This window comes from Neovison vison, chromosome 3 (assembly GCF_020171115.1).
Source record: "Neovison vison isolate M4711 chromosome 3, ASM_NN_V1, whole genome shotgun sequence".
Lineage (NCBI taxonomy): Eukaryota > Metazoa > Chordata > Mammalia > Carnivora > Mustelidae > Neogale > Neogale vison.
Window position 1 is genome coordinate 56,228,928 of NC_058093.1, and position 20,780 is coordinate 56,249,707.

Below are 20,780 nucleotides of genomic sequence, written 5' to 3' on the forward strand. Positions count from 1 at the left end.
CCATGCATCCCCACTCTCACATATATGCCACACCGTAGTGGCTGTTAGAGCAGAAGCTATACTCATGGCCACATGAGCTACCAGACTGTGCTGCAGGTCTGGCTCATGGAATCCCAGGAGACTCGCCCACCTTTCCTTCTTTCTTTCGTTCTTTCTTTCTCTTTTTTTCTTTTTGAAAAGAGCTAGTATAGGAATGCCTGGATGCCTCAGTTTTTTGAGCATCCCACTCTTGGTTTCAGCTCAGTTCATGGTTTCAGGGTTGTGGGATTGAGCCCTGTGTCAGGCTCCACACTCAGCAGAGTCTGCTGGAGATTATCTCCCTCTGCTCCTCCCCCTGCTCACACTCCGTCTGTCTCTCTCTTTATTCTCTAAAATAGATAAATAAAATCTTTAAAAAGCAAAAGAGATAGGACAGATTTATTAACATGCCCACAGTGATAACCCCTTAAAGGCATAACTCTAGGAGGCATACCTCCAGAACACCAGGAGAGAGGAAACTGTATCTAAACCAATTCTTTGCCAAACACTGACAGTTTGGTCTGTTGCAGGATTTTTCTTCTAATAAAATGTACCAATCTTTAATAGTTATTAATGAAGAAATATTGTACTTGTTGTGTTCTGTCAATTGAGGGATTTTTTTAAGGATCTAATTGGCTTTATTAAATGATTGGTGATTCAGCATCCTATCAATCAAGTATAAGGGAACTCCCAAGGAATTTCTTTCATAAGATTAAGAAATAAATAATGTTAAAATCATTTAATTGTGGGAAGAGTACATCTGCAATCATTGGAGAGATACCTTTTCCAATAATTAAGAAAGAACTATTACATACAGTATGCAGTACCCTTAAACATAGCATTATGCAAAAATTTAGGGGAGTAGCTATAGAAGAATTTGTAGTGTCAGTCTTCCTACTTAGGAAGTAAATTTTCCAGGTTTATTAAAATCCAAAGGTCTATAAATAAAATGTATATCAAAATAAATTTTATTTATAGTAACTTGTTTATGCTTCATGTTCGAAGTTTGACCTCAATTATCTACAGACTTGAATAATTTTTTTTCTTGCTAAGATGAAATTATGACATTTTGTCATTTATTTTTCAAATTTGTTTAATTCTTTTCCTATATTTCCCTTGCACTTTTGTTACTAAATCTTAATAAACATAGTAAGCTCAATCATGTAAGCAGATTGATCATTTTATTTTTGTTCTTTTCTGCTAATGAAATTGGCATATTGTTTGTGTATATTAAAAACCTAAGTGTCTTTTTAGCACTAATGAGCTAGATTGGTAAAATCTAAATTGGTAATATTGATGAAATCTATAAAGCAATTTATGTAATTGTTAAAAACTGTAATCCTTCTTTAAAATAGTTTTACTTTGGAAAGTATCACCTCATGGAGAATATACTAATCATTTTAAAAATATTGGCTTTCTAGTAGGTGTTGGAAATCTGCAAAGAACATCCAGCCAACGAAGCACCCTTACATACCAAAGAAATAATTATGCTCTGAACACAACAGCTACCTATGCGGAGCCCTACAGGCCAATACAATACCGAGTGCAAGAGTGCAATTATAACAGGCTTCAGCACGCAGCGCCGGCTGACGATGGCACCACGAGATCGCCATCAATAGACAGCATTCAGAAAGACCCCAGGCAAGTACTGGTTAGGAGTCTCCAGAATGCTACAGTATTCTGGACATCAACAATTCCTTCCTTCTGGCTTTTTTTCAAGTTGCTGAGTCTATTATAGTATCAGTTAACTCGTTATCTCTAGTATTTCCAGTTGTATTTTAACACAGTCGGTCATTGAGGTTAATTTCATTTTCAAGATCGATTCCTTCTTTCAATACCTTAATAGTAAGTTAGAGAATACACAGGTCTGCATGAATATCTGCAGCATTCATCGCTAACATACTTCAGCGAGACAACTCCCTGGGATAGCCTCTTGGTCTGAATTATATGAAAGATTTTAAAGGATCATTTTACCCCTTTTCCTTTATCCTGACTCTTTAGATGAGGGCTTCAGAAAAAAAGTATGGTGTTTTAAACTGGAAGAGACCAGTGTTGCGTACATTTTGAATCGTACTAGTCAATGCTGTGTTGTGTTTTTATTAACTATTACCTTCTGCCATTTAGGAGAAAATAGTTGACAAGAAATTCTTATATTTTAAAAGCAAAAAACGGCCAGTGGTACATGTTTCCTCCTTTTAATTTTATTTGGCCATGTAGAAAGCCTGTTTTATTAAGATAAGTATGAGTCATTTGGTACTTGATTAATTTTGAAAAATAGCCTCATCTGTAATGAAAGCCATTTAAAATATTCAGGAAATAAAAAAGATATTTAGAATCTAAAGAGAATTTTAATTTCTGAAAGAGTGGAATTATTGCTAAATTTTAAGCAGCTTGAGTATTATATGAAGGCATATATTAGCAAGATTTCATTCACTCTGCCTGCAAATTGTTGTTTTACTGGAAAATTATTATAATTATCAATTCATTTTCAGCAACCTACCAACTTATTCTAATGAATGTGAATTAAATACATGAGTGAGATTTTGCTCATTAAAACAAAATAAAAGTACTTTTGAGTTGAATGGGAAACCCACTGCTTCACTAAAACTGTTCCACCTGATCGCTCTTTTTCCTAAAGTTCTTTGTAGTTCATACATTCATTTGGTTCTGCTAGTCCATTTTAAGGGTTTTTAAATGATTTGTCTTATAGTATCTCCAATATAATTAAGTAAAAAATACCGTTGTATGATTTCATTTTTTAAAACCTCAAAATGACAAAATACTGAGGCACCCTAATAGATGCAAAAATTCCCAAAAGTGTTTTAAATTATAGGCAATTTAGACCATACCTCAGCTGAACCCGCAGAGAAAAGAATAGCTATCCAGAAAGACAGTGAAGTGTGATTAGAGTTCTGAGTTTAATATGTGTCCCTGAAGACTTTAGTTTTGACCTCTGATACAAGTTGATTCACTATAAATAAGGATTTCGTGTATGATAATATACTTTAGTTATTCATAGTATGATAATTTTGTAGTCTAATGCATGAAACTGTTAGGGCTAGCTTTGATTATGTGAAACTTCACTGATAATGCATTTGGTAAGATGAATAAATGATTATTTTATAATAATTGTGTTTATTCTAGATGAAACTAGAATCCAGGTGAATCTGAAGTTTAAATATTCAAGCCAAAATTAAAAGCGCATGACAGCTTTTAATTTTTAGTTTTGAAAATAGCAAACTTGAAGTAATATCTTTAGTCATTTCTAACCCCATGTTCTTTACCATTAACACTGCATTATAATTAACCTGAAAATTTCTTATAAGACTAAAGGAGTTATTGATGTTTTCTATATAAATGGAAATTTGTGTTGTCTAGTGTAGAAGCAAAATTGACTAGTAGTATAAGTGACACATCTAGAAGGAGTAACCAAAATACCTCCTATGGAAAGTGATAGTAACATAAATAATAATAGCATTCATGGTGGTTACTTTTGAGCAGGGCCTGATCTGTGGAAAATAATTCCATTCACTGTCCCTTTGACCTTTATATTGTCAAATATTATACATCTACGTCCATAATAAATCTCGTAGCCTTATTATTTTTACTGTAAATATTCAATTCTCTTTTAAAGAAATTAAGAGAAGAAACAGTGATCTTGATATTCACTTCATGTTTACCACATATAGTTATCTTCTTATATGTTCTTACTGTAAATTCAGGTTTCCATCTCAACCCATTTCCCTTCAACCTAACCCTTCCTTTAGCCTTCCTTGTGTTTTGTGACTGACAACAACAAATTCTCTTAGCTTTAATTTATCTGAAAAAAAAATTTTTTAAGATGTTATTTATTTATTTATTTGACAGACAGAGATCACAGGTAGGCAGAGAGAGAGAGGGGAGGAAGCAGGCTCCCTGCAGAGGAGAGAGCCCGATGTAGGGCTCAATCCCAGGACCCCGGGATCATGACCTGAGCCGAAGGCAGAGGCTTTAACCCACAGAGCCACCCAGGCGCCCCTATCTGAAAATGTTTTTTATTTAATTCATTTTTAAAGAATATTTTTACTAGGTATAAATTTCAGGATTGACAGGTATGGGTTTTCCCTTTCAGTTCTTTAAAAAATGTGATTCGTTGTCTTCCGACCTCCATTGTTACCGATGAGAAATCATCATTCTTATTATGTAATATACCTTCTCATTGGCTGTCTTTCTCTTTATCTTTGACTTTCAGCAGTTTTACTCTGACAGGCCTAGGTATGTGGGTTTGTGGGGTTTTTTTACATTTACCCTGCTTGGGTTTCACTGAGATTTTTTTGAATGTTGGTTGATGATTTTTACCAAAACTGGGACATCTTTAATTTAACCATTATTGCTTTTTTTGCCCTGAAATCATTCTCCCCTGGAATAAGTTGACATTATCCTATAGATTACTAAGGCTCTGTTTATATTTTAAAATCTTTTTTCTCTATATTCTTCATATTGGTATTTTTTATTGATCTGTCTTCATAATTTACTGTCTTCTATAGTCTCCACAATCTGTGCTAAGCCCATGTTGTGAATGTTTTATTTCAGGTATTTGAATTTGGTGGGTTTTTTTATAGTTTCCATGTGTCAGAAGACATTCATCTGTTCATTCCCTACATGGATGTTTTCCTTTGTTTTTTGGGGGGCGGGGGGTTGTATTGTTTTGTTGGGGTTTTTTTGTTTTTTTGTTTTTTTTTCTTTTGAGCACAACTATAATGACCATTAGAGTCCTCCTCTGATAATTCCAACATCTGGGTTTTCTCTGGGTCTGTTTCTGTTATTTGGGAGTTTTGTTTTTGTTTTGTTTTCTTTTGTTTCTACATCTTTGTGGGTTATATTTTCCTATTTTCCTTTTTTTTTTTTTAAAGATTTTATTTATTTATTTGACAGAGAGAGATCACAAGTAGGCAGTGAGCGGGCAGAGAGAGGAGGAAGCAGGCTCCCTGCCAGGCAAAGAGCCTGATGCTGGGCTGGATCCCAGGACCCTGGGATCATGACCCGAGTGGAAGGCAGAGGCTTTAACCCACTGAGCTACCCAGGTGCCCCTCCTATTTTCCTTTTATGTGGAGCAATTTTAAATCATATGCTAATTATTGGTGCATGATAACATTGTAGGGACGCTGGATTCTGTTGTCTCCTATTAGGTCTCTGAGATTGGTTGCAGCAGATAAGTATATTACTGACAGATGCTTTTGATCCTGTCAAGACTGGTTTTGTTCTTCTAGGATGGGTCTGTTTCAGTTTGTTTTAGTCCTAGTGTATTCTTCTACTCTGTGGCATAGTTCTTTGTGGAGACTAAATTCTGGAGTGGTCCCTGAGGTTTGCTCTCTGACTGGGCTGGACGTCCAACATCACATGGCATAAGTTCAGCTCTGTCCTCCAGCAGCTACTGCACCAACCTGTACATGTATCATGGACATGTACAGCCCAGCACTCAACTAAAAACTTGTGAGTAACCCTCCTGTAGGCCCAGTGAATCTCCTCTGCATTGTTCCCTCCTCCCCGGTATCCTTCCCCACAAATCAGAACCACTTTGGTATCCCCAGATTCTAGTCTCTCCCCATCAGTTCATTAAGTCCATTGCTTTATTTCATGGACTCAACTTCCTATGTTATGATTCAAAAAAATGCCCTCAGGCAGAAAGCCAGGGAATATGGGGCTACTGTGACGATTCCCTTCTCTCAAGGATTAAAATTCTTGTGTCACCCATTCTCCAGGACCTAAAAAATGGTTCCTTCCTACATTTAGTGGAAGGGCAAAGTGCAGTACCAGTTACTCTATCATGGCTGAAAATAGAAGTCTTGGCTTAGGTGGGGTATTTTTGTTGTCTTTTTGTTTTTTAATTTTTTTTTATGTTAAGTTAGCCAGCATATAGTAGTACATCATTAGTTTTTGCTGTAGTGTTCAACAATTCATTAGTTGTATATAATACCCAGTGCTCATTATTGTACGTGCTGGGCTTAGGTTTTAATGATGCAAAGCCTGCCATCCAGCCAGCCCATGAATTGATAGCAGTCTTTTCAGGGTAAATTTCTGCTGAAAACCAGGGTTGGAATTGATGTCAGCCAAGCCTAATTGCCCATCTCCAGCTGGAGCTCACCTTTTGTATTGTCTGGCCCTCATACTACCCAAGGATACCAGGAAATCTTGACCACGTCTATGCCATTTAAAGAGGAAAAAAATGTGTATTCATTTAATGACTGTGAGTCATCAAGGAAAGATGAAGTCACACTCCTTGCACTCTGTTAATAGTTACAGCATAGTTTTACATAATAGGCTTTAGACAGATTTTGACCAGAAATATATAGTTAACAGTGCATAAAAGGGAATTTATTTATAATAGCAAATGACCCTATTTAGAATAGTTCCTTTTTTAGGGCTGACAAATATTAATAAAACACCCATCAATATTATTTCAAAGTATATAAAATATTTTAATATACATCATCACAATTTAATCATCACAGCCAACCTAAGAGAGAGGTAGAGATGATAGTTTTATTGTTCCTGTTACACAGTTAAGGAAAGTAACACTCCAAATAATTGAGTAGTTTTCAAAATTACAAAGTAAATAAAAGACCTGGAACTTGAACATGGGCAGTCTAACCCCAAATTCTTTGTTTTTTTCTGCTGTGTTAGCCTGCCTCTCTTGGCATTTGTGCTATTCTTCTTGTTTATAAATGATATTCTCACCCAGTCTGTCCCCCAAACCAGAAATCTCCATCTCACCCTTGGCTTCACTTTTATGAAAATTATCTGGCTGCTGTGCAAAGAGTAGATGGCTCGGGGGGTTGTTTTTTGAAGCAGAGAGAGCATATAGAAGATGGTTAGATGGGCCAGACAAGATGGAGAGAATGGGTGGGTTGGGTTTATATGAAATATTACAGAGATAGTCAACAAAGCTTGCTGATAGGTTGGATAAGAAGGATTTAGGAAAGAGAGAAGTCAAGGATGGCTCTATTTTGTTTTGAGCAAATAGTGGATAGTCTTCTTGTCACCAGTATTTTCTGATTCTATTACATTCTCCACTTGGCCACCAGAGTTATCTTCCTTCTAAATGTGACCTTATAAATGTTGCCTTGTCTCACTCTTCTGCCTCAAAACCTCTGCCTTCTGTTCCTTATGTGAAGGGGAAACATATGGACTACCTGGGTTTCACACACTCCGGTCACTTAATTACTAATCCCAGTTCCTTGTCTCTATTAAATGTTATTTATAGTGCCTACCTCATGGGGCAAGTCAAGGCAAATGAGGTAATAGCATATAAAGTTTATGCCACTAATAAATAATAACCATCAATAAATAATCAAGACTAAACTTTTTAGTTGGGCATATAAGACTCTGTATCTGAAACGAATGCTTGTATCTTTCTAGCGCCTGCTATGGCACCTGCAACATAGAAAGGATGCACTGTTCATTTGAATGGGTATGTCTGTTTGTGCAGGGGTAGATTACCCCTTTGCAGTGGACAAGCAAGTGAATGCATGGAGCCTTCCCAGACTAAGAAGACTCTAGGCCTTTATAAACTGCACAATAGAAGTATCACTAGGTTGCTAATTTAAAGGTTTAACGTTTATTCAGTATCCATTTTTTGGTAATAGTTCATTCTGTAGTCAAAGTCTGCAAATTTGTTGTTTTGTGAACCATTTCTAAGAAGTTGGTCTTCATATGATATAAGCATATATTCATATTTAACAAGGATCCCAAACAGTGAGCCAGTCCGTTGACATCAGAAAATTCTAACAATGTGATGTTACCTGAAAAGGCAGAGTGTAAGAGTATATGAGCTTAGTATGATTGTATACTCATTATACAAGAAGCTGGGATAGCATAGGGGTTGCTAACACAAACTCTGAAAGCAGACTGCTCTACTGTTGACAAGCTGAGTAACCTAAGACAAGTTACTTAGCCTCTCTGTCTCAACCTCCATATCTAAGTGGTTACAATAAGAATCAATGAATTAATACACATAAAGTGCCCAGAATAAATACTCATGAACTAAGTGCTATTTAATTATTGAAAAATAATTCATTTTAAATTATTGAAATTTTCAATTATTCAAAAATTATTTCAATTATATATTTCAATAAAAATAATTCAATTATTCAGAAATTAATTATTGAAAAAAGTTCTGTAGACCCACATGCACATTTGCACACATGATAGAAAGGAAAAAAAAAAAAAAGACCAGGAAGTAATGTCAACAGTATTTTTTTTCTGGGTATAGAATTATTGATTAAATTTTTTAAATAATTTTCTATGTTTCTATCTTATAATCAAGAGCAACCATAAATACTAAGTTTCTTAAGAACCCTCGGGTGCGGGGCACCTGGGTTAAGCCTCTGCCTTCGGCTCAGGTCCTGATCTCAGGGTCCTGGGATCGAGTCCTGCATCGGGCTCTCTGCTGGGCAGGGAGCCTGCTTCCCCTCTCCCCCCTGCCTGCCTCTCTGCCTACTTGTGATCTCTCTCTCTCTCCGTCAAATAAATAAAATCAAAAGTCTTTTTAAAAATAAAAATAAATAAATAAAAGCCCTCAGGTGCATGTTATTTGCAGATTCCAGGCTGACACCAGATCTGCCCTGTTCCCGCCAGCCTTTCTCTCTCTGCTCAGGCATGACTTCTCACCTGACTAAAGTGCTCCTCTTCGCCTGAGCCTTGCACCAGCAAATTTCTGACACAGGAAGAAAGGCATAAAATTAGAATCGCAGAGGAAAAGGAGAATGGAGAAGTTTTTCATATTAAGAACTTCCTTTGTTCTCTTGAATCTCTTTCTGTGCATCCGTTTATCGTGATTTCTTTAAGATCAGAAGCATCTGGGCCTCTGCACATGTTGATCGGGGAGGAGGGTTACTTACACTTCTCCTATTTTAGGAGTCCTGTAACTTCCAGTTCTGGCCTCAGCCAAGCTTTTTTCTCCTGACAAGTGCTTCCTCGAGTGCCTCGTTAAGGCATGGTCCTTCCTTTTTTGAAGCCGTGTTTTTCTCGCACAGGGAGTTTGCGTGGCGTGACCCCGAGTTGCCCGAAGTCATCCACATGCTGCAGCACCAGTTCCCGTCAGTGCAGGCGAATGCGGCCGCCTACCTGCAGCACCTGTGCTTCGGCGACAACAAAGTGAAAATGGAGGTACAGCCCCCAGCGCCAGGCAGGCCCCCCTTCCGTGGAGCAGTCACATGCTTGTGTGCTTTAGAAATTACCAGATGCAGTTCCGAGGCCCTTTCAAAGGGATATTTTGGTATCAGCTACCCTGTTACTTCTTAGCCATGCACTGCAGTATTTCTCAGGAGAAAGCAGGATGAGTATACTATACTCTTGGAGTGCTGTTAGCATTTTCAAATCGTGTGTCCACAATTAGCTTATTTATAAAACATAAAGCAAAAATCAACTTAACCTGCATTTTTAGAGTAGTTTCCAAAAATCTACTAAATGAAAATTACGTATGGAACTAGTGAGCTTATGTACTTGACGAGGTTCTGGTCAAGATCTGTTCCAACATACAATTAAGTCATTACAGAGAATTTATAACCATTACTAATACTGACCCTATGTGCATATTTTATTTGAGATTTTAAAGTTTTTTGGCATTTATAGAAATACAGTGAGTCATTGGTTATCAACTAGTGTCCTATGACATACAGATTCTTTCTTTTAACATCTTAGCATTTTCCCCCTGCACTGGCATATGGAACCTAAGTGTTTTTCATTAACCTACTGTGTAAAACAACATACCAGTTACTGAGCTAAAGGTGGATAAAGGAAATAGAGCCCAGAAATATTTATGTAATGTACTAATTGATAAAATGAAAGATTAGAGAGAGTAGTCTAGAGAAACAGTTGTGTAAACCAAGAGACTTCGGTCAAAAATCCTTTCCTATATGTTACCTCAGATCCTACTCAAGAGCTTTGTTATGTTTGTGTATTTGCTCATTGCCCTCAGAAGTATATGCATAATCCCTCTGTGTGTTTAGGAGGTTGGGGTAGGATTGTGCTAGCTACACCTAGTTCTCCCTTCCTTTTTTTAAGCCAAACCCAGAAAAACAGCTTCATCTTGGAGAGTGTCCTTAATGTTTATAAAAGAGGTGTTACATAGAATGAAAAGCAGCCTTTTGAAATGATCTGGAGTTGTCCATTTCCCGTAATCTTTCCATAACAGACTTTGTTTGATCACTGATTAATCATATGTCACTTAGAATATTTTTCATTCTAGGTGTGTAAGTTAGGGGGAATCAAGCATCTGGTTGACCTTTTGGACCACAGAGTTTTGGAAGTTCAGAAGAATGCTTGTGGTGCCCTCCGAAACCTTGTTTTTGGCAAGTCTACAGATGAAAATAAAATAGCAATGAAGAATGTTGGTGGGATACCTGCCTTGTTGCGACTGTTGAGAAAATCTATTGATGCAGAAGTAAGGGAGCTTGTTACAGGTGCGTGAACAATGTGATCTTGTCCTGGAGGAAATGTTGCAAACCGTCTAGACAACTATGGTAGTACTGGGAGGGAGTTGGGGATTCTCAGTAGGAGATGATTGGAGGCGATTATAGGGCACGGCATGGCCGGTTGGGGCCTTTAAGTGCATTCTTCCAGCAGACCCATGGTGTGGGATTGATTTGAAGTAGATGCACCTGACGTCTGGGAGTCCTGTAGCCTGGAAGTAATCCTTGAACTGCATTGGTGATAGAAAGAAGGGGTGGCCAGTTGAAGAGGGAACAGTGAGAGAGACATTTCACCGTGAGGGCATGGTGGTCCAGTGTGGGGAGTGAGAGAACAGGAGGAAGTGAGTGAAGCTTTGTCTTAAGAGACTGGAGTGTTGCAGCACTGTCAGCTGGACTCAAAGGTTCTTGAGGTCCAGACGAAAGAACAGTTGTACAGCAAGGCAAATAAATGGCAGCATTATTTATAATAGAGAGTTAGGGGGAAATGCTGAGTATTCACTGATAGGAAAATTGCTCAATAAAGGGCAGCGCATTCACAGCAAAACTACAGACAAGGGTTAAAACATGCATTCGAGCTATCTGTGGCAACACAGATAAACACCCAGAAACACTGGCAGAATGATATACACAGCATGATACTATTGGTGTAAAGTCTCTAATATGCAGGTTGAGTCTATACGTTAGTTTTTGGTATATACACGTGCATTACAGTTAAAATTTTTCATTGGAAGGACAGAAGCTAGGTTAAGGATAGTAGCTGCCTCTAGGGGTTGCAGGTAGAGAAAAATGGGGTTGAGGGGTATCATCCAGCTCTGTTTCTTTAAAAGGAAAAACCTGAAACAAATAAGACAAAATATTATTTAACAAAACTAGATAGTAGTTACCTGGGTGTTTTATATTTAAAATTTTCTAAGAACGTTTTTTTAAAAAATGAATCCCATTCTCCACTTGCTTCCACTATGAAGTTAGAGCTGTAGGTTCTGTCAGATGTAACTCAGTAACACTTGGGAAGGTAGCAAACCATCATGAATCTAATATTTAAAGGGAATCAGCTTTCTTACAAGGTATTATAATGTTGAAAATATAGTACCCTGTACTCCAAATAATATTGGTATGGAATTTACATAATAAAAGTAGAATACACTTTATGTATAATCCTAAACTCTGGAATGAACTGCCTGCCTTAATGTAGTTTGAATATTACTGTTTCAACACATCTAAATTGCATATTGATTTATTGGTATGTTTTCTTTTTCAAATGTTTTGGATGCATCAAACCCTCTCACACCAAAAAATAAATTATTTATACTTATATGTATATGTGTATAAAATGAAAATTAAGACAAACTAAATAGAATTAAGGGAAAAGGAAGAATATAGATATAACCATTCTAGAAGTCAATACAATCACTGTGATTCTGCCCCAAAATTAGCATTAAGTTCTCTGTTAGGGAGGTGTAGAGGAGACAGCATGTTTGAAGCATATGAGTGCTTTCTTCTCCATCACTGCTACCTTCCTGGGAATTGTCTAGATACTTTCTTCCTGTAATACCTGGGCAGCCAGTAAGCCGGCAGGCTGACCTGTGTGGGCTCCCTGCGAGATCAGTGGTGATCCGCAGATATCCTGATGTTAAAAGCACAGCTTCTACTCAGATTTGGTTCTCTTTTGATTAACTAGTCATGATAAATATACAGTTTTTTTTTTCTCTTCTGTCATAATTTGTCACAGGAGAAATAAGTCTTTGCTGGATTTTTGTTTCTCAGGCTTTATCCTTGGGTGAAATGGTTACAGTAACCTGTCCTGAGCCAAGCTCAAGGAATTTGTAGGATTTAGTGATAAACAAGAAGCAAGTACATGAAAGTTTGGTGATTTCTTTTTCATTTGAGAGTAAATCCGATTTATTTGAAGTAGAGAACCAGACTTTACTACTAAGAGCTTTTAGGTACTAATTCACCTGGCGCGTACTCTAGCTCTAAGTGCTACTTTAGGCTTCCCTCCATGTTCCACTATTTCTGTGTGGGTGTAGTATTAGCTGCTGAGAACACAAGATGTTTTCATACATGGGCCCTAGCCTTGAAAGGAGGATATGAGTGTTTATTAATTCAAAAAGGTCTATTTCGCCAGTAGATTATATTGCTTTCAATGTAAAACTAGCAACAACCTCTGATTTTTTTTTTTTTTAAACAACTGCCAGTTGGCTTTAGGCTTTCAGAAATATTTTTTGTCCATACTTGTAGGAGAGGGAAAATTAGGAATTGCCTTTAAACTCTGTACTTTTACTCCTCATAATTTATACTGATAGAAGAGCTGATTGCTTACAAAAGATTCTCTTCAAAAGTTGTCTTTGCTTTGGAATGGGAGTGGTCAGTTTGTGAACACTTGACTCAGTTGACTTATATAAAGGAGTTGGACCAGAGGACTTCAGAAGTGAATCTCCAGCTCCAAAATGCTAAATATCAGCCTGAGTTTGATTTGTATATAAACATTATCCAGCTAATATGAAACTACAAAGTCATAATATAAACCTAGCTGGTTATGTGTGTGTGTGTGTTGCATGCATGCATGTATTTATAGACCAAGATTTATGAAGACAAGAAAAATTATGTATTCACATTTTTCAGTTCCAGAATTTAGTGGTACCACCTTTAAATGCTGTTCAGCAATTTTTTAAAAAATAAGTAGTCCCTGAAGTGTTTGAAAGCATGACAATATCGAGACACCCTTGCACTCTTTCACTAACTCTTTCCTCAACTGAAATACTCATAAGCCATCTTTGAACCATAGAATCACAGGGTTGGAGGGGACCTCAAAATAAATTCTGTCCCTTCAGCTATCCAATGTGTGTATCCCTTGTACAGCTTCCAAGTAAAGTAGCCACCCATGATGTGCTTGGGCCCACGGGGACAGAGAACCCACGGCTCTGTGGGGTTAAGACTGAGTAGCATGTTATCCAAAGAGCAACAAGAAAACATTAAGTATGGCTTGAGAAGGCAAGAAAGATAGGCCCTCAGGAGCTCATTTGAGCTAGGAACAGCCCTAGCAGAGAAGACCAGTAGGCCCTAAATCCAGCATCCCAGATCTCTCCTAACCTGGAAAGTGTGTCCCACTCCAGACCATTCTCATTAAAGCATGTCTGCTCCAAACATGGGCAGTTGGGTGCGACCACATACTCGGCAGGCCATATGAGCTGCCCATCTCTGTGAAATCCTCTTTGAAAACAGAACGTTATTCTTCCAAACTTCAGTGTTCTGCAGTGTTTCCACAAATCACTCTGGCCCTGACCAGCCTTGCACAATGCTTGCCCTTTTTAGGTGTGGTGTAGGAGTTCCTTAGTGGGGATTATAGTCAGTTTAGGATAGTGCATTGTTAAAGCACAATGAACTGCTGTATGTTCAAAATACTGTGTTTTCTGAAAAAATTACTATCCCCTTTGAAATTATTTTATTCTTAGTAGTAAGTAATTCCACCTAGTTATTAATCCAAAGACATATTTTTTCTGGTCCCCTTTGTTTCAGTTTGGCATTTTAATGTACATAAATGAAGAAATTTTAGCTGTTGTTTTAAAAAGATGCCTCACCTTTGCTTGGAATATAATAAATGCCCAGCACCTGCATTTTGGACCACATCTTTATTGGCAAGGAAAAATGCTTTTTCCGAGGTGTATTTTCTCAAGACAGTAGGGCTGTCATTGTTAATTAAAATGGTCCTCTAATAATGTAACAGGATTCTTGTGTTTTCTTAATTGTGTTGAACATTTTCCAGGTTGATACCTGATGAGCTTTTTTTTAGTAATTGCTAATTTATATGGGTGCTTGGAGTGGGTCTTTTGGTTTGGGGTTGGTTTTTTTTTTTTTTTTTTTTAATATATATATAATTACAAAGACACTTTGCCTTTATTGTGCTTAAACTTGAAAGCTACATGAAGTATGGTTGTTCCCAGTCGGGTTATAAAATGAATGTCTTCTAGGCCACACACTATGGGTGGAAAGTGGGAACATCTTGTCACTAGAAAAGATATGTGGAACTCATTTGCTCAAGATAATTAAATAGTGTTTCTAAGCCAGGAAATATGAGTTTCGAGTTATTGAGCATCCTGAAAGCATCATTTTTTAGAAGCTATCGAAACTGATAGTGCACAGAATCCAGAGGCCTACGTTTTAACATACCAGATGTCCTAAAACTACTATACTTCTATTATCCGTATTAACACTAGTGTTAAATATCAAAAAGTAGCCTTTGTTCTTGAATAATAATTGAGTTTGTTTAAATGACTGCTATATTCACATTCTTTCCAATTTAGCAAGTGATTATTCATCCATATGGCTAAGTAAAATATTTCCACACTGTTTATTTTAAAACTTTTGGATGCTAGCTGTGGATTTCAGACACTATGCAGAACATGAAATTAGGTTTACTCCCTCACCGATCATTAGCGCCATGTTTCTAATTAGGTAATAAATTAAGAGGAAAATGATAGCCCTGCACTAAGGAAGGGTAGATGGGCCAGTCTAAATTTGAGCAAACAGTAGGATGTTCTATAAAGAGCAGGAGCTTAGTGGACATGCATTCAGCCATTTGGACTGTTAAGTGCCATTATGGGATGAAATAATTTACTAAACATGTCCCCTTGGTCTAATTATTATGCCTTCAAAAAAGTCATTTCTTCTTTGGTCCAGAGAGGAGTTAGCCTATTTCTCTCTTGCTTTTCGTGGACCGCTAGAGCCATCAGGTGTTACATGGGGAATTTCCAGAAATCTAGCAATCCCTCTTCCCAATTCCCAGCCAACGTCAGTGGGATCCTTAACTACTTGCCCCACTTTATAAAACAGGAAAAACAGAATCCTGTGCTTTCTTATTTACTGAACATTTCAGACCATAAAAATTGGTAATAAGAAATGAAATGAAAAAGAAGTTTAATTGGTAACAAGACAAAATGGTGTCTTATAAATGGGACAACTTCTAATGCACAGTCACAAAACTTTGAACTGGAAAGGGTCTTAAAAAAATCTTCTATTCTTCCCGTTATATTGCAGATGAGAAACTGGGGTCCAGAATGATTGAGTCATGGCTGGGTTCTTGACATGTAGGCCGGAGCATGTCCTTCCCTGCCTCTTCCTCTGCCTCCTCCCTGTCTCTTCCCTGGGCCACTGAAAAGTGCTGAGCAGGGGCAGAATTTGGGGGGTGTACCAGCCCATTTTCAAGTGTCATCTCCCTTAATTCTTTCAAATTACCACCAAAAAGGAAAGAAAAAACACCTTTTACTTTCTGAATTTCGCCCGAGAATGCAGAGAAATGTGTTTGAATTTGGCCACTAGCACGGTCACATCAAACCAGTGGGTATAATCAGAGAGTGTCAGGCTGCTTAGAAAACGTGAAATGTGATTTAGTCTTGTGAATATTTCAAGATTTATAGTATGACAGATTTAAGTATGAAAAGATTCAACCTTGTAAGTAGAATATGACCTTCTATTTTATGTGTAGGCTTCTAAATGCCAAGGAAAATGAGGCAGTCAAGTAGGGGGTCTCGGGGTCCCTATAGACCCCAGGTGGGGGCGCCTGGGTGGCTCAGTGGGTTAAGCCGCTGCCTTCGGCTCAGGTCCTGATCTCCGGGTCCTGGGATCGAGTCCCGCATCGGGCTCTCTGCTCAGCTTGGAGCCTGCTTCCCTCTCTTTCTCTCTGCCTGTCTCTCTGTCTACTTGTCATTTCTCTCTGTCAAATAAATAAATAAAATCTTAAAAAATATATATATACTTATAGATCCCAGGTGGTCAGCTGTTGCTCAAAACAGAATTTCTAAGTACAAGAAAGGCCCCACAGTGACACACTCCCTCGGGAGATCAGACCATCAGTATATCTGAGAGGGATGAAGGCATATGACAAAAACCTAAAAAGAAGACACCCAAGAGACGCCAGCCTAGGTCTCTCGAGTACTTCGCAGTTTCTGAGTCTGTAGAACTTCTCATGGCTTAGTACTGGAGGTACATTTGCCTCTAGGCTTCTGCTGGCACCAGACAGCTAGGTCAGCGATTCCATGCCCATGAAGAAGCACATTCCTGGAACCCTTCAAAGTTAGCTATGGAACACGTAACTTCAGTGACTTTTTCTCAGGCTCATCTCTAGGACAGTAAATGACCTAATTCTGTGCCAGAGGCTGAAGTAACCTGAAGAACAACCAGGGTGGCCAGGTCGCTGCCCTCCCTGCCACCTTGGCATCACTGTGATTCTCTCGGGAGTATTTCCCCGTGTGTGACCCCATTAGCTTTTACAAACTCCCCGGAATGAAAGAGCCATCTTTTACATCCCTTACGGGCATTTACATCCCTTACAGTCAGCAATTCTGAATTGCTGATTTATTTTCAGCAGAAATGCCTTTCGAGGGTCTGGAGGACTCCATACTTACATTATGTAGTTAATCCTCTCAACCCACCCATGAAGTTGCAAAATGACCTGAAATAAAAGAAGAGTATGTTAAAATGTAAATGTGAGTCTATAAACGGATCTCTAGAAATTGACAGATCTTTTAAAAGATGCTGTGATCCACCTTTGTACCTGAAAAATCACAGAAACGCCGTCTAACCCTTCTGTTCTTTAAAGATTCTAAAGATCTATCACTCGTGCCTTTCAGCAGGGGAAAACTTAAACAGCAGGAGCAATCTCCTTCAAATTGCATATGTAGGCTAGAGCCCCACTGTGTGCAGCCTCTGCAGCTAGCCCAGGCCATGGGCTCCCCACTGCCCCCTCCAGGGAAGACTCCTTCCACATCACCTAAGCGCCTTCTCACTCCTGCTGCTGAAACCAGATGTGGTGACCACTGTGCTCATAGCTGGGCCCAAGGGAACTTGTCCGTGCCTGACCGGGAGTATGCCGTAGCTGTGTGTGGGGAACCGCAGGGAACATGCAGGCGACCAAGGCCAGGCCTCTCTGTGGGACCCAGCCCTCGTGGCAGTTGTGCCAGCCTGCAGGGAGGATAGCAAGCAGGCCTAGCCTGGCAGCAGGGCAGGAAGAAGGAAGCCATGAGAATCCATGACGGCATGTTCTACCAGGAGTCACTGCACACAATTCAGCCAACCTCTGCTGAGATGGGAGCATCGGGAGAAGCCTGGGAGCGATTAGACACCACCAGGAGTGTTGTGTCCTCAGCATTTGGCCAGAGAAAGAAAGACTTTTCTATGATTAAAGACAGTACTTCTGTTCACTCTCATAATAATTGCTTTCCCATTATTTCAGTTCCATTTGTTTCATAATTTGTTCACAGCATTCCAGTCCTGGTGGAAAGCTTGAGTGATTAGCCTGAAGCCACAAATGGTAGGCATTTTTCACTGTAGTGATCTCTTCCTGCTACCCCTCGATTTCCTCCTTCCCGTTACAGTTCCAGATCCTCACACAGATGCCAAGCTAGCGCTCAGCTTGCAGGGTACCCTCACCTTGCATCAGGCTCCAAACTGTCAGCACAAGCATTCACCCTTCCTCTTTGCCTTCCCATCTCATCCTCATCACATTCTCCCTAAACTCCTTCCTGGAACATAGGCTCTCCCCCTCCTGGTCCATGAGCACCCCCATCACCCCTGGGATCAAACCTGTCCCTCCCTTCTACACCTCTCCACTTCGCTGTTCATGTCTGCAGCCCCTGTCCTTCCCTTCTAGGCCAGCCCAAGCCTCACAGCTCCCCAACTCCTGCCCCTCTCCCAAGGCTGCAGCCCACCTGGAAGAATTTCCCCCAACCCCAGTGCTTCTCCCTGGCCTTGGCCCTTCACACTGCAGCTCAGGTGTGGTGGTGCCCACTCCTACCAGACAGGTTCCTACATTCAGAAGAACATCCAGCGAGATGCAGCATGCTTGGAGTGACCGAGTTTTGGGATGAGATTGACTTGTTTCCTCCCAGCTCTGGGGCCCCAGGCAAATCCCCCCTGCCAGTACCAGCTCTCCCAGTGATACGCCCAGTATCTGTTGCTTGGCATGACGATGAGTGTGGAGTGCCTAACACAGATGACATGCGAGCTGTGCTTGTTGCTCCTCCGGCTCTTGCATGCTTTGTGATGGCTACTGTGGGTTGTACCTGCTTGTGGCAAGGCCTCTGAGAGCAGGGGGCTCACCTACAGGTCTCCCTTAGATGTTGGCATGAAGTGGACAAGTATCTCTCCCAGCACTTCCCAATAGACGTATAATGTAGGGCACATGTAATTCTGAACTTCCTAGTAGCCACATGAAAAAGGAAAGAACAGGTATTATTTACTTTAAAAATGTAGTTTATTTGACCCAATTCTTCTAAGGTAATTTATAAGCCATATAAAATTATTAATATAAGGTTTTACATGCATCTCTTTCATACAAAGTCTTCATGCTCCACTATGTAGATGTTTCTAGCCTGTCTCAATTTGGACTAGCCACATCTGGCCCATAGTTCCTTGGTAGGGCGGCACAGATCTATACCATGCTTGGGTATTAGTAACATGCATGCGAAAAGGCCTGAGCTGCACAGCCTTCATGGGCAGGGATGTAAGAGGCCATACTGGGACCAGATGTAGTAGCCATAGAATCTTGACATTACTATCTTCCCAACAGAAAGCCTCAGAGGTTGATTTAAAAAAAAAAAAAAAACCCTAAGGGGTTAGGAGAGAGCTTCAGGAGCAGCTTCAGTGAGCAGAAATGGAGAGGTGTATTTGCTAGATCATGAGTGTTTCAGCAAAAGATTATCTAGGGGCATAATAACGGAAGCACATGCTCAGAACAGGCAGCGGCCCTAGCTTCAGAAGCCCACATTCCTGCCTTGTTATCCACAGACTGAGTTTGCAAGATGCACACACACTTGGACCTTCATATGCAATCTGAAGCCTTGAGGTTTTATATTTTCACTGTTAGCCTAATATTTGTATCCCGACTTAACCAAGAGTATTTGCAGGGTGGGTATCCCAACACCATTGTGTTCCAAGGCGCACACAGAGATGGCGGGGCAGGGGTTGGGGGGGGTGGCAGGGGCTGAGCGCGTATATCAGAGCTGAAGCAGAGACAGGAAAGTGACCTGTCATTACGCTCACTCTGTGTCAGAATAGTGGGACCACATCCTCTGTTCTCTGATCTAATACTCTCCTCCCCACTAACGCTTGGGTAGTTCTCTTTACCTCATGGACATCTTGTGAAAGAGCAGGACTGACAGAATAAGGCTTACTCATGGAAGAAAACGCAGGAACATGTCTGGAAGTACACTAGTTCTTTTGGCCCTTTTTTTTTCTTTTTTCTTTTTTCTTTTTTTTTCTTTCTTTTTTTTTTGTGGGGGGAAGGTTTTTATAATTAGGAAACTGGACATAAATTGAATGTCATGTAAAAATTCATGCTTTTAGATTTCTTTCATAACAGAAAGCAGTTGTGTAAGCTGTTACATATTTCTGCTACCAGAGAAATAATATTTTCCAAATATTGTTCGGTTGGTTTTTAATGTCCATTAAGAAACACATTTTTCAAATAGGGCTATAATCAGTAAGATCAGTTTCTAATTTGACTATAAAATTATCAATTAATTGTTAGAATAGCTATAAAGCTATTTTTAAATACAAGCTCTTTCAAAATTCTGCAGTGTAGGATTTATGTGAAGTAGTATTTTAACTACTTTATTCATTCTTTGTGGGGGAAATGAACTTTCATCTTTCATGGGAGTGTTTCATTGCAATTACTGGTTACTCATAATTGCATGTACTTTTTCCTGCGGTGGAGAAGAAACAACTTTTTCTAGAATAATATGCATGAAATGCTCTAATATTTTCTGAATTAGTTTGTATGTGTATATTTTTAGTCCTCACAACAAATAGCTAATTGCCTTAAATTAAATAAAAACCTCAAGCTTCCTAAACCAAATTATAGATTATTTGTTAACTTTCTCTTTAGAAACCGGGGGATAATGGAGTATGCTGCTAAATATTTTTGAAGCAAACTTTCAATAAGGATGTAGCCGCTGGAGGTTTATCATGTTACTAAGGACGCTAATCCTATGGCTCTCTGTTTTCTCAACAGTCTCGCCACATCTGGGAGTTGGTGCATTTACAGTTCATTACTTACTGCTCTAGCAACATTCTTCCTGACCCATTAAATGAAGGCCTAGACAGACTAAGTGGGGAGAACATTGTTTTATTACTACTGTAGTGAGGTAGAGTATACACAGGTATTATTAGCTGGTCATAAGAATGGTGCTTTTTACTTCAAATAGATCAGCCAAATTAATCATTCCATAGCTAAAGCTTTTAAGTTTAATTGAACCTTCTTCATCCAATATTGGTTGATCAGAACTGGTTATTTAGGCTTTCCATAATCTTGTTTTT

At 39.1% G+C, this 20,780-nt stretch overlaps 1 protein-coding gene across 9 annotated transcripts in view; it reads left to right on the forward strand.

Annotated features, from left to right (window-relative positions):
- The window catches only part of PKP4 (plakophilin 4), a 248,166-nt gene that overhangs the window by 197,403 nt on the left and 29,983 nt on the right, over positions 1-20,780 (forward strand). For 6 of the 9 annotated variants that reach the window (XM_044242115.1, XM_044242116.1, XM_044242111.1 and 3 more), the window contains 3 exons: positions 1,440-1,659; positions 9,033-9,165; positions 10,247-10,460. In XM_044242115.1, the coding sequence (XP_044098050.1) occupies positions 1,440-1,659; positions 9,033-9,165; positions 10,247-10,460 (567 nt within the window). The remainder of the gene's footprint in view (positions 1-1,439; positions 1,660-9,032; positions 9,166-10,246; positions 10,461-20,780) is intronic. The other 3 variants (XM_044242112.1, XM_044242120.1, XM_044242114.1) reach the window with 1 other exon arrangement.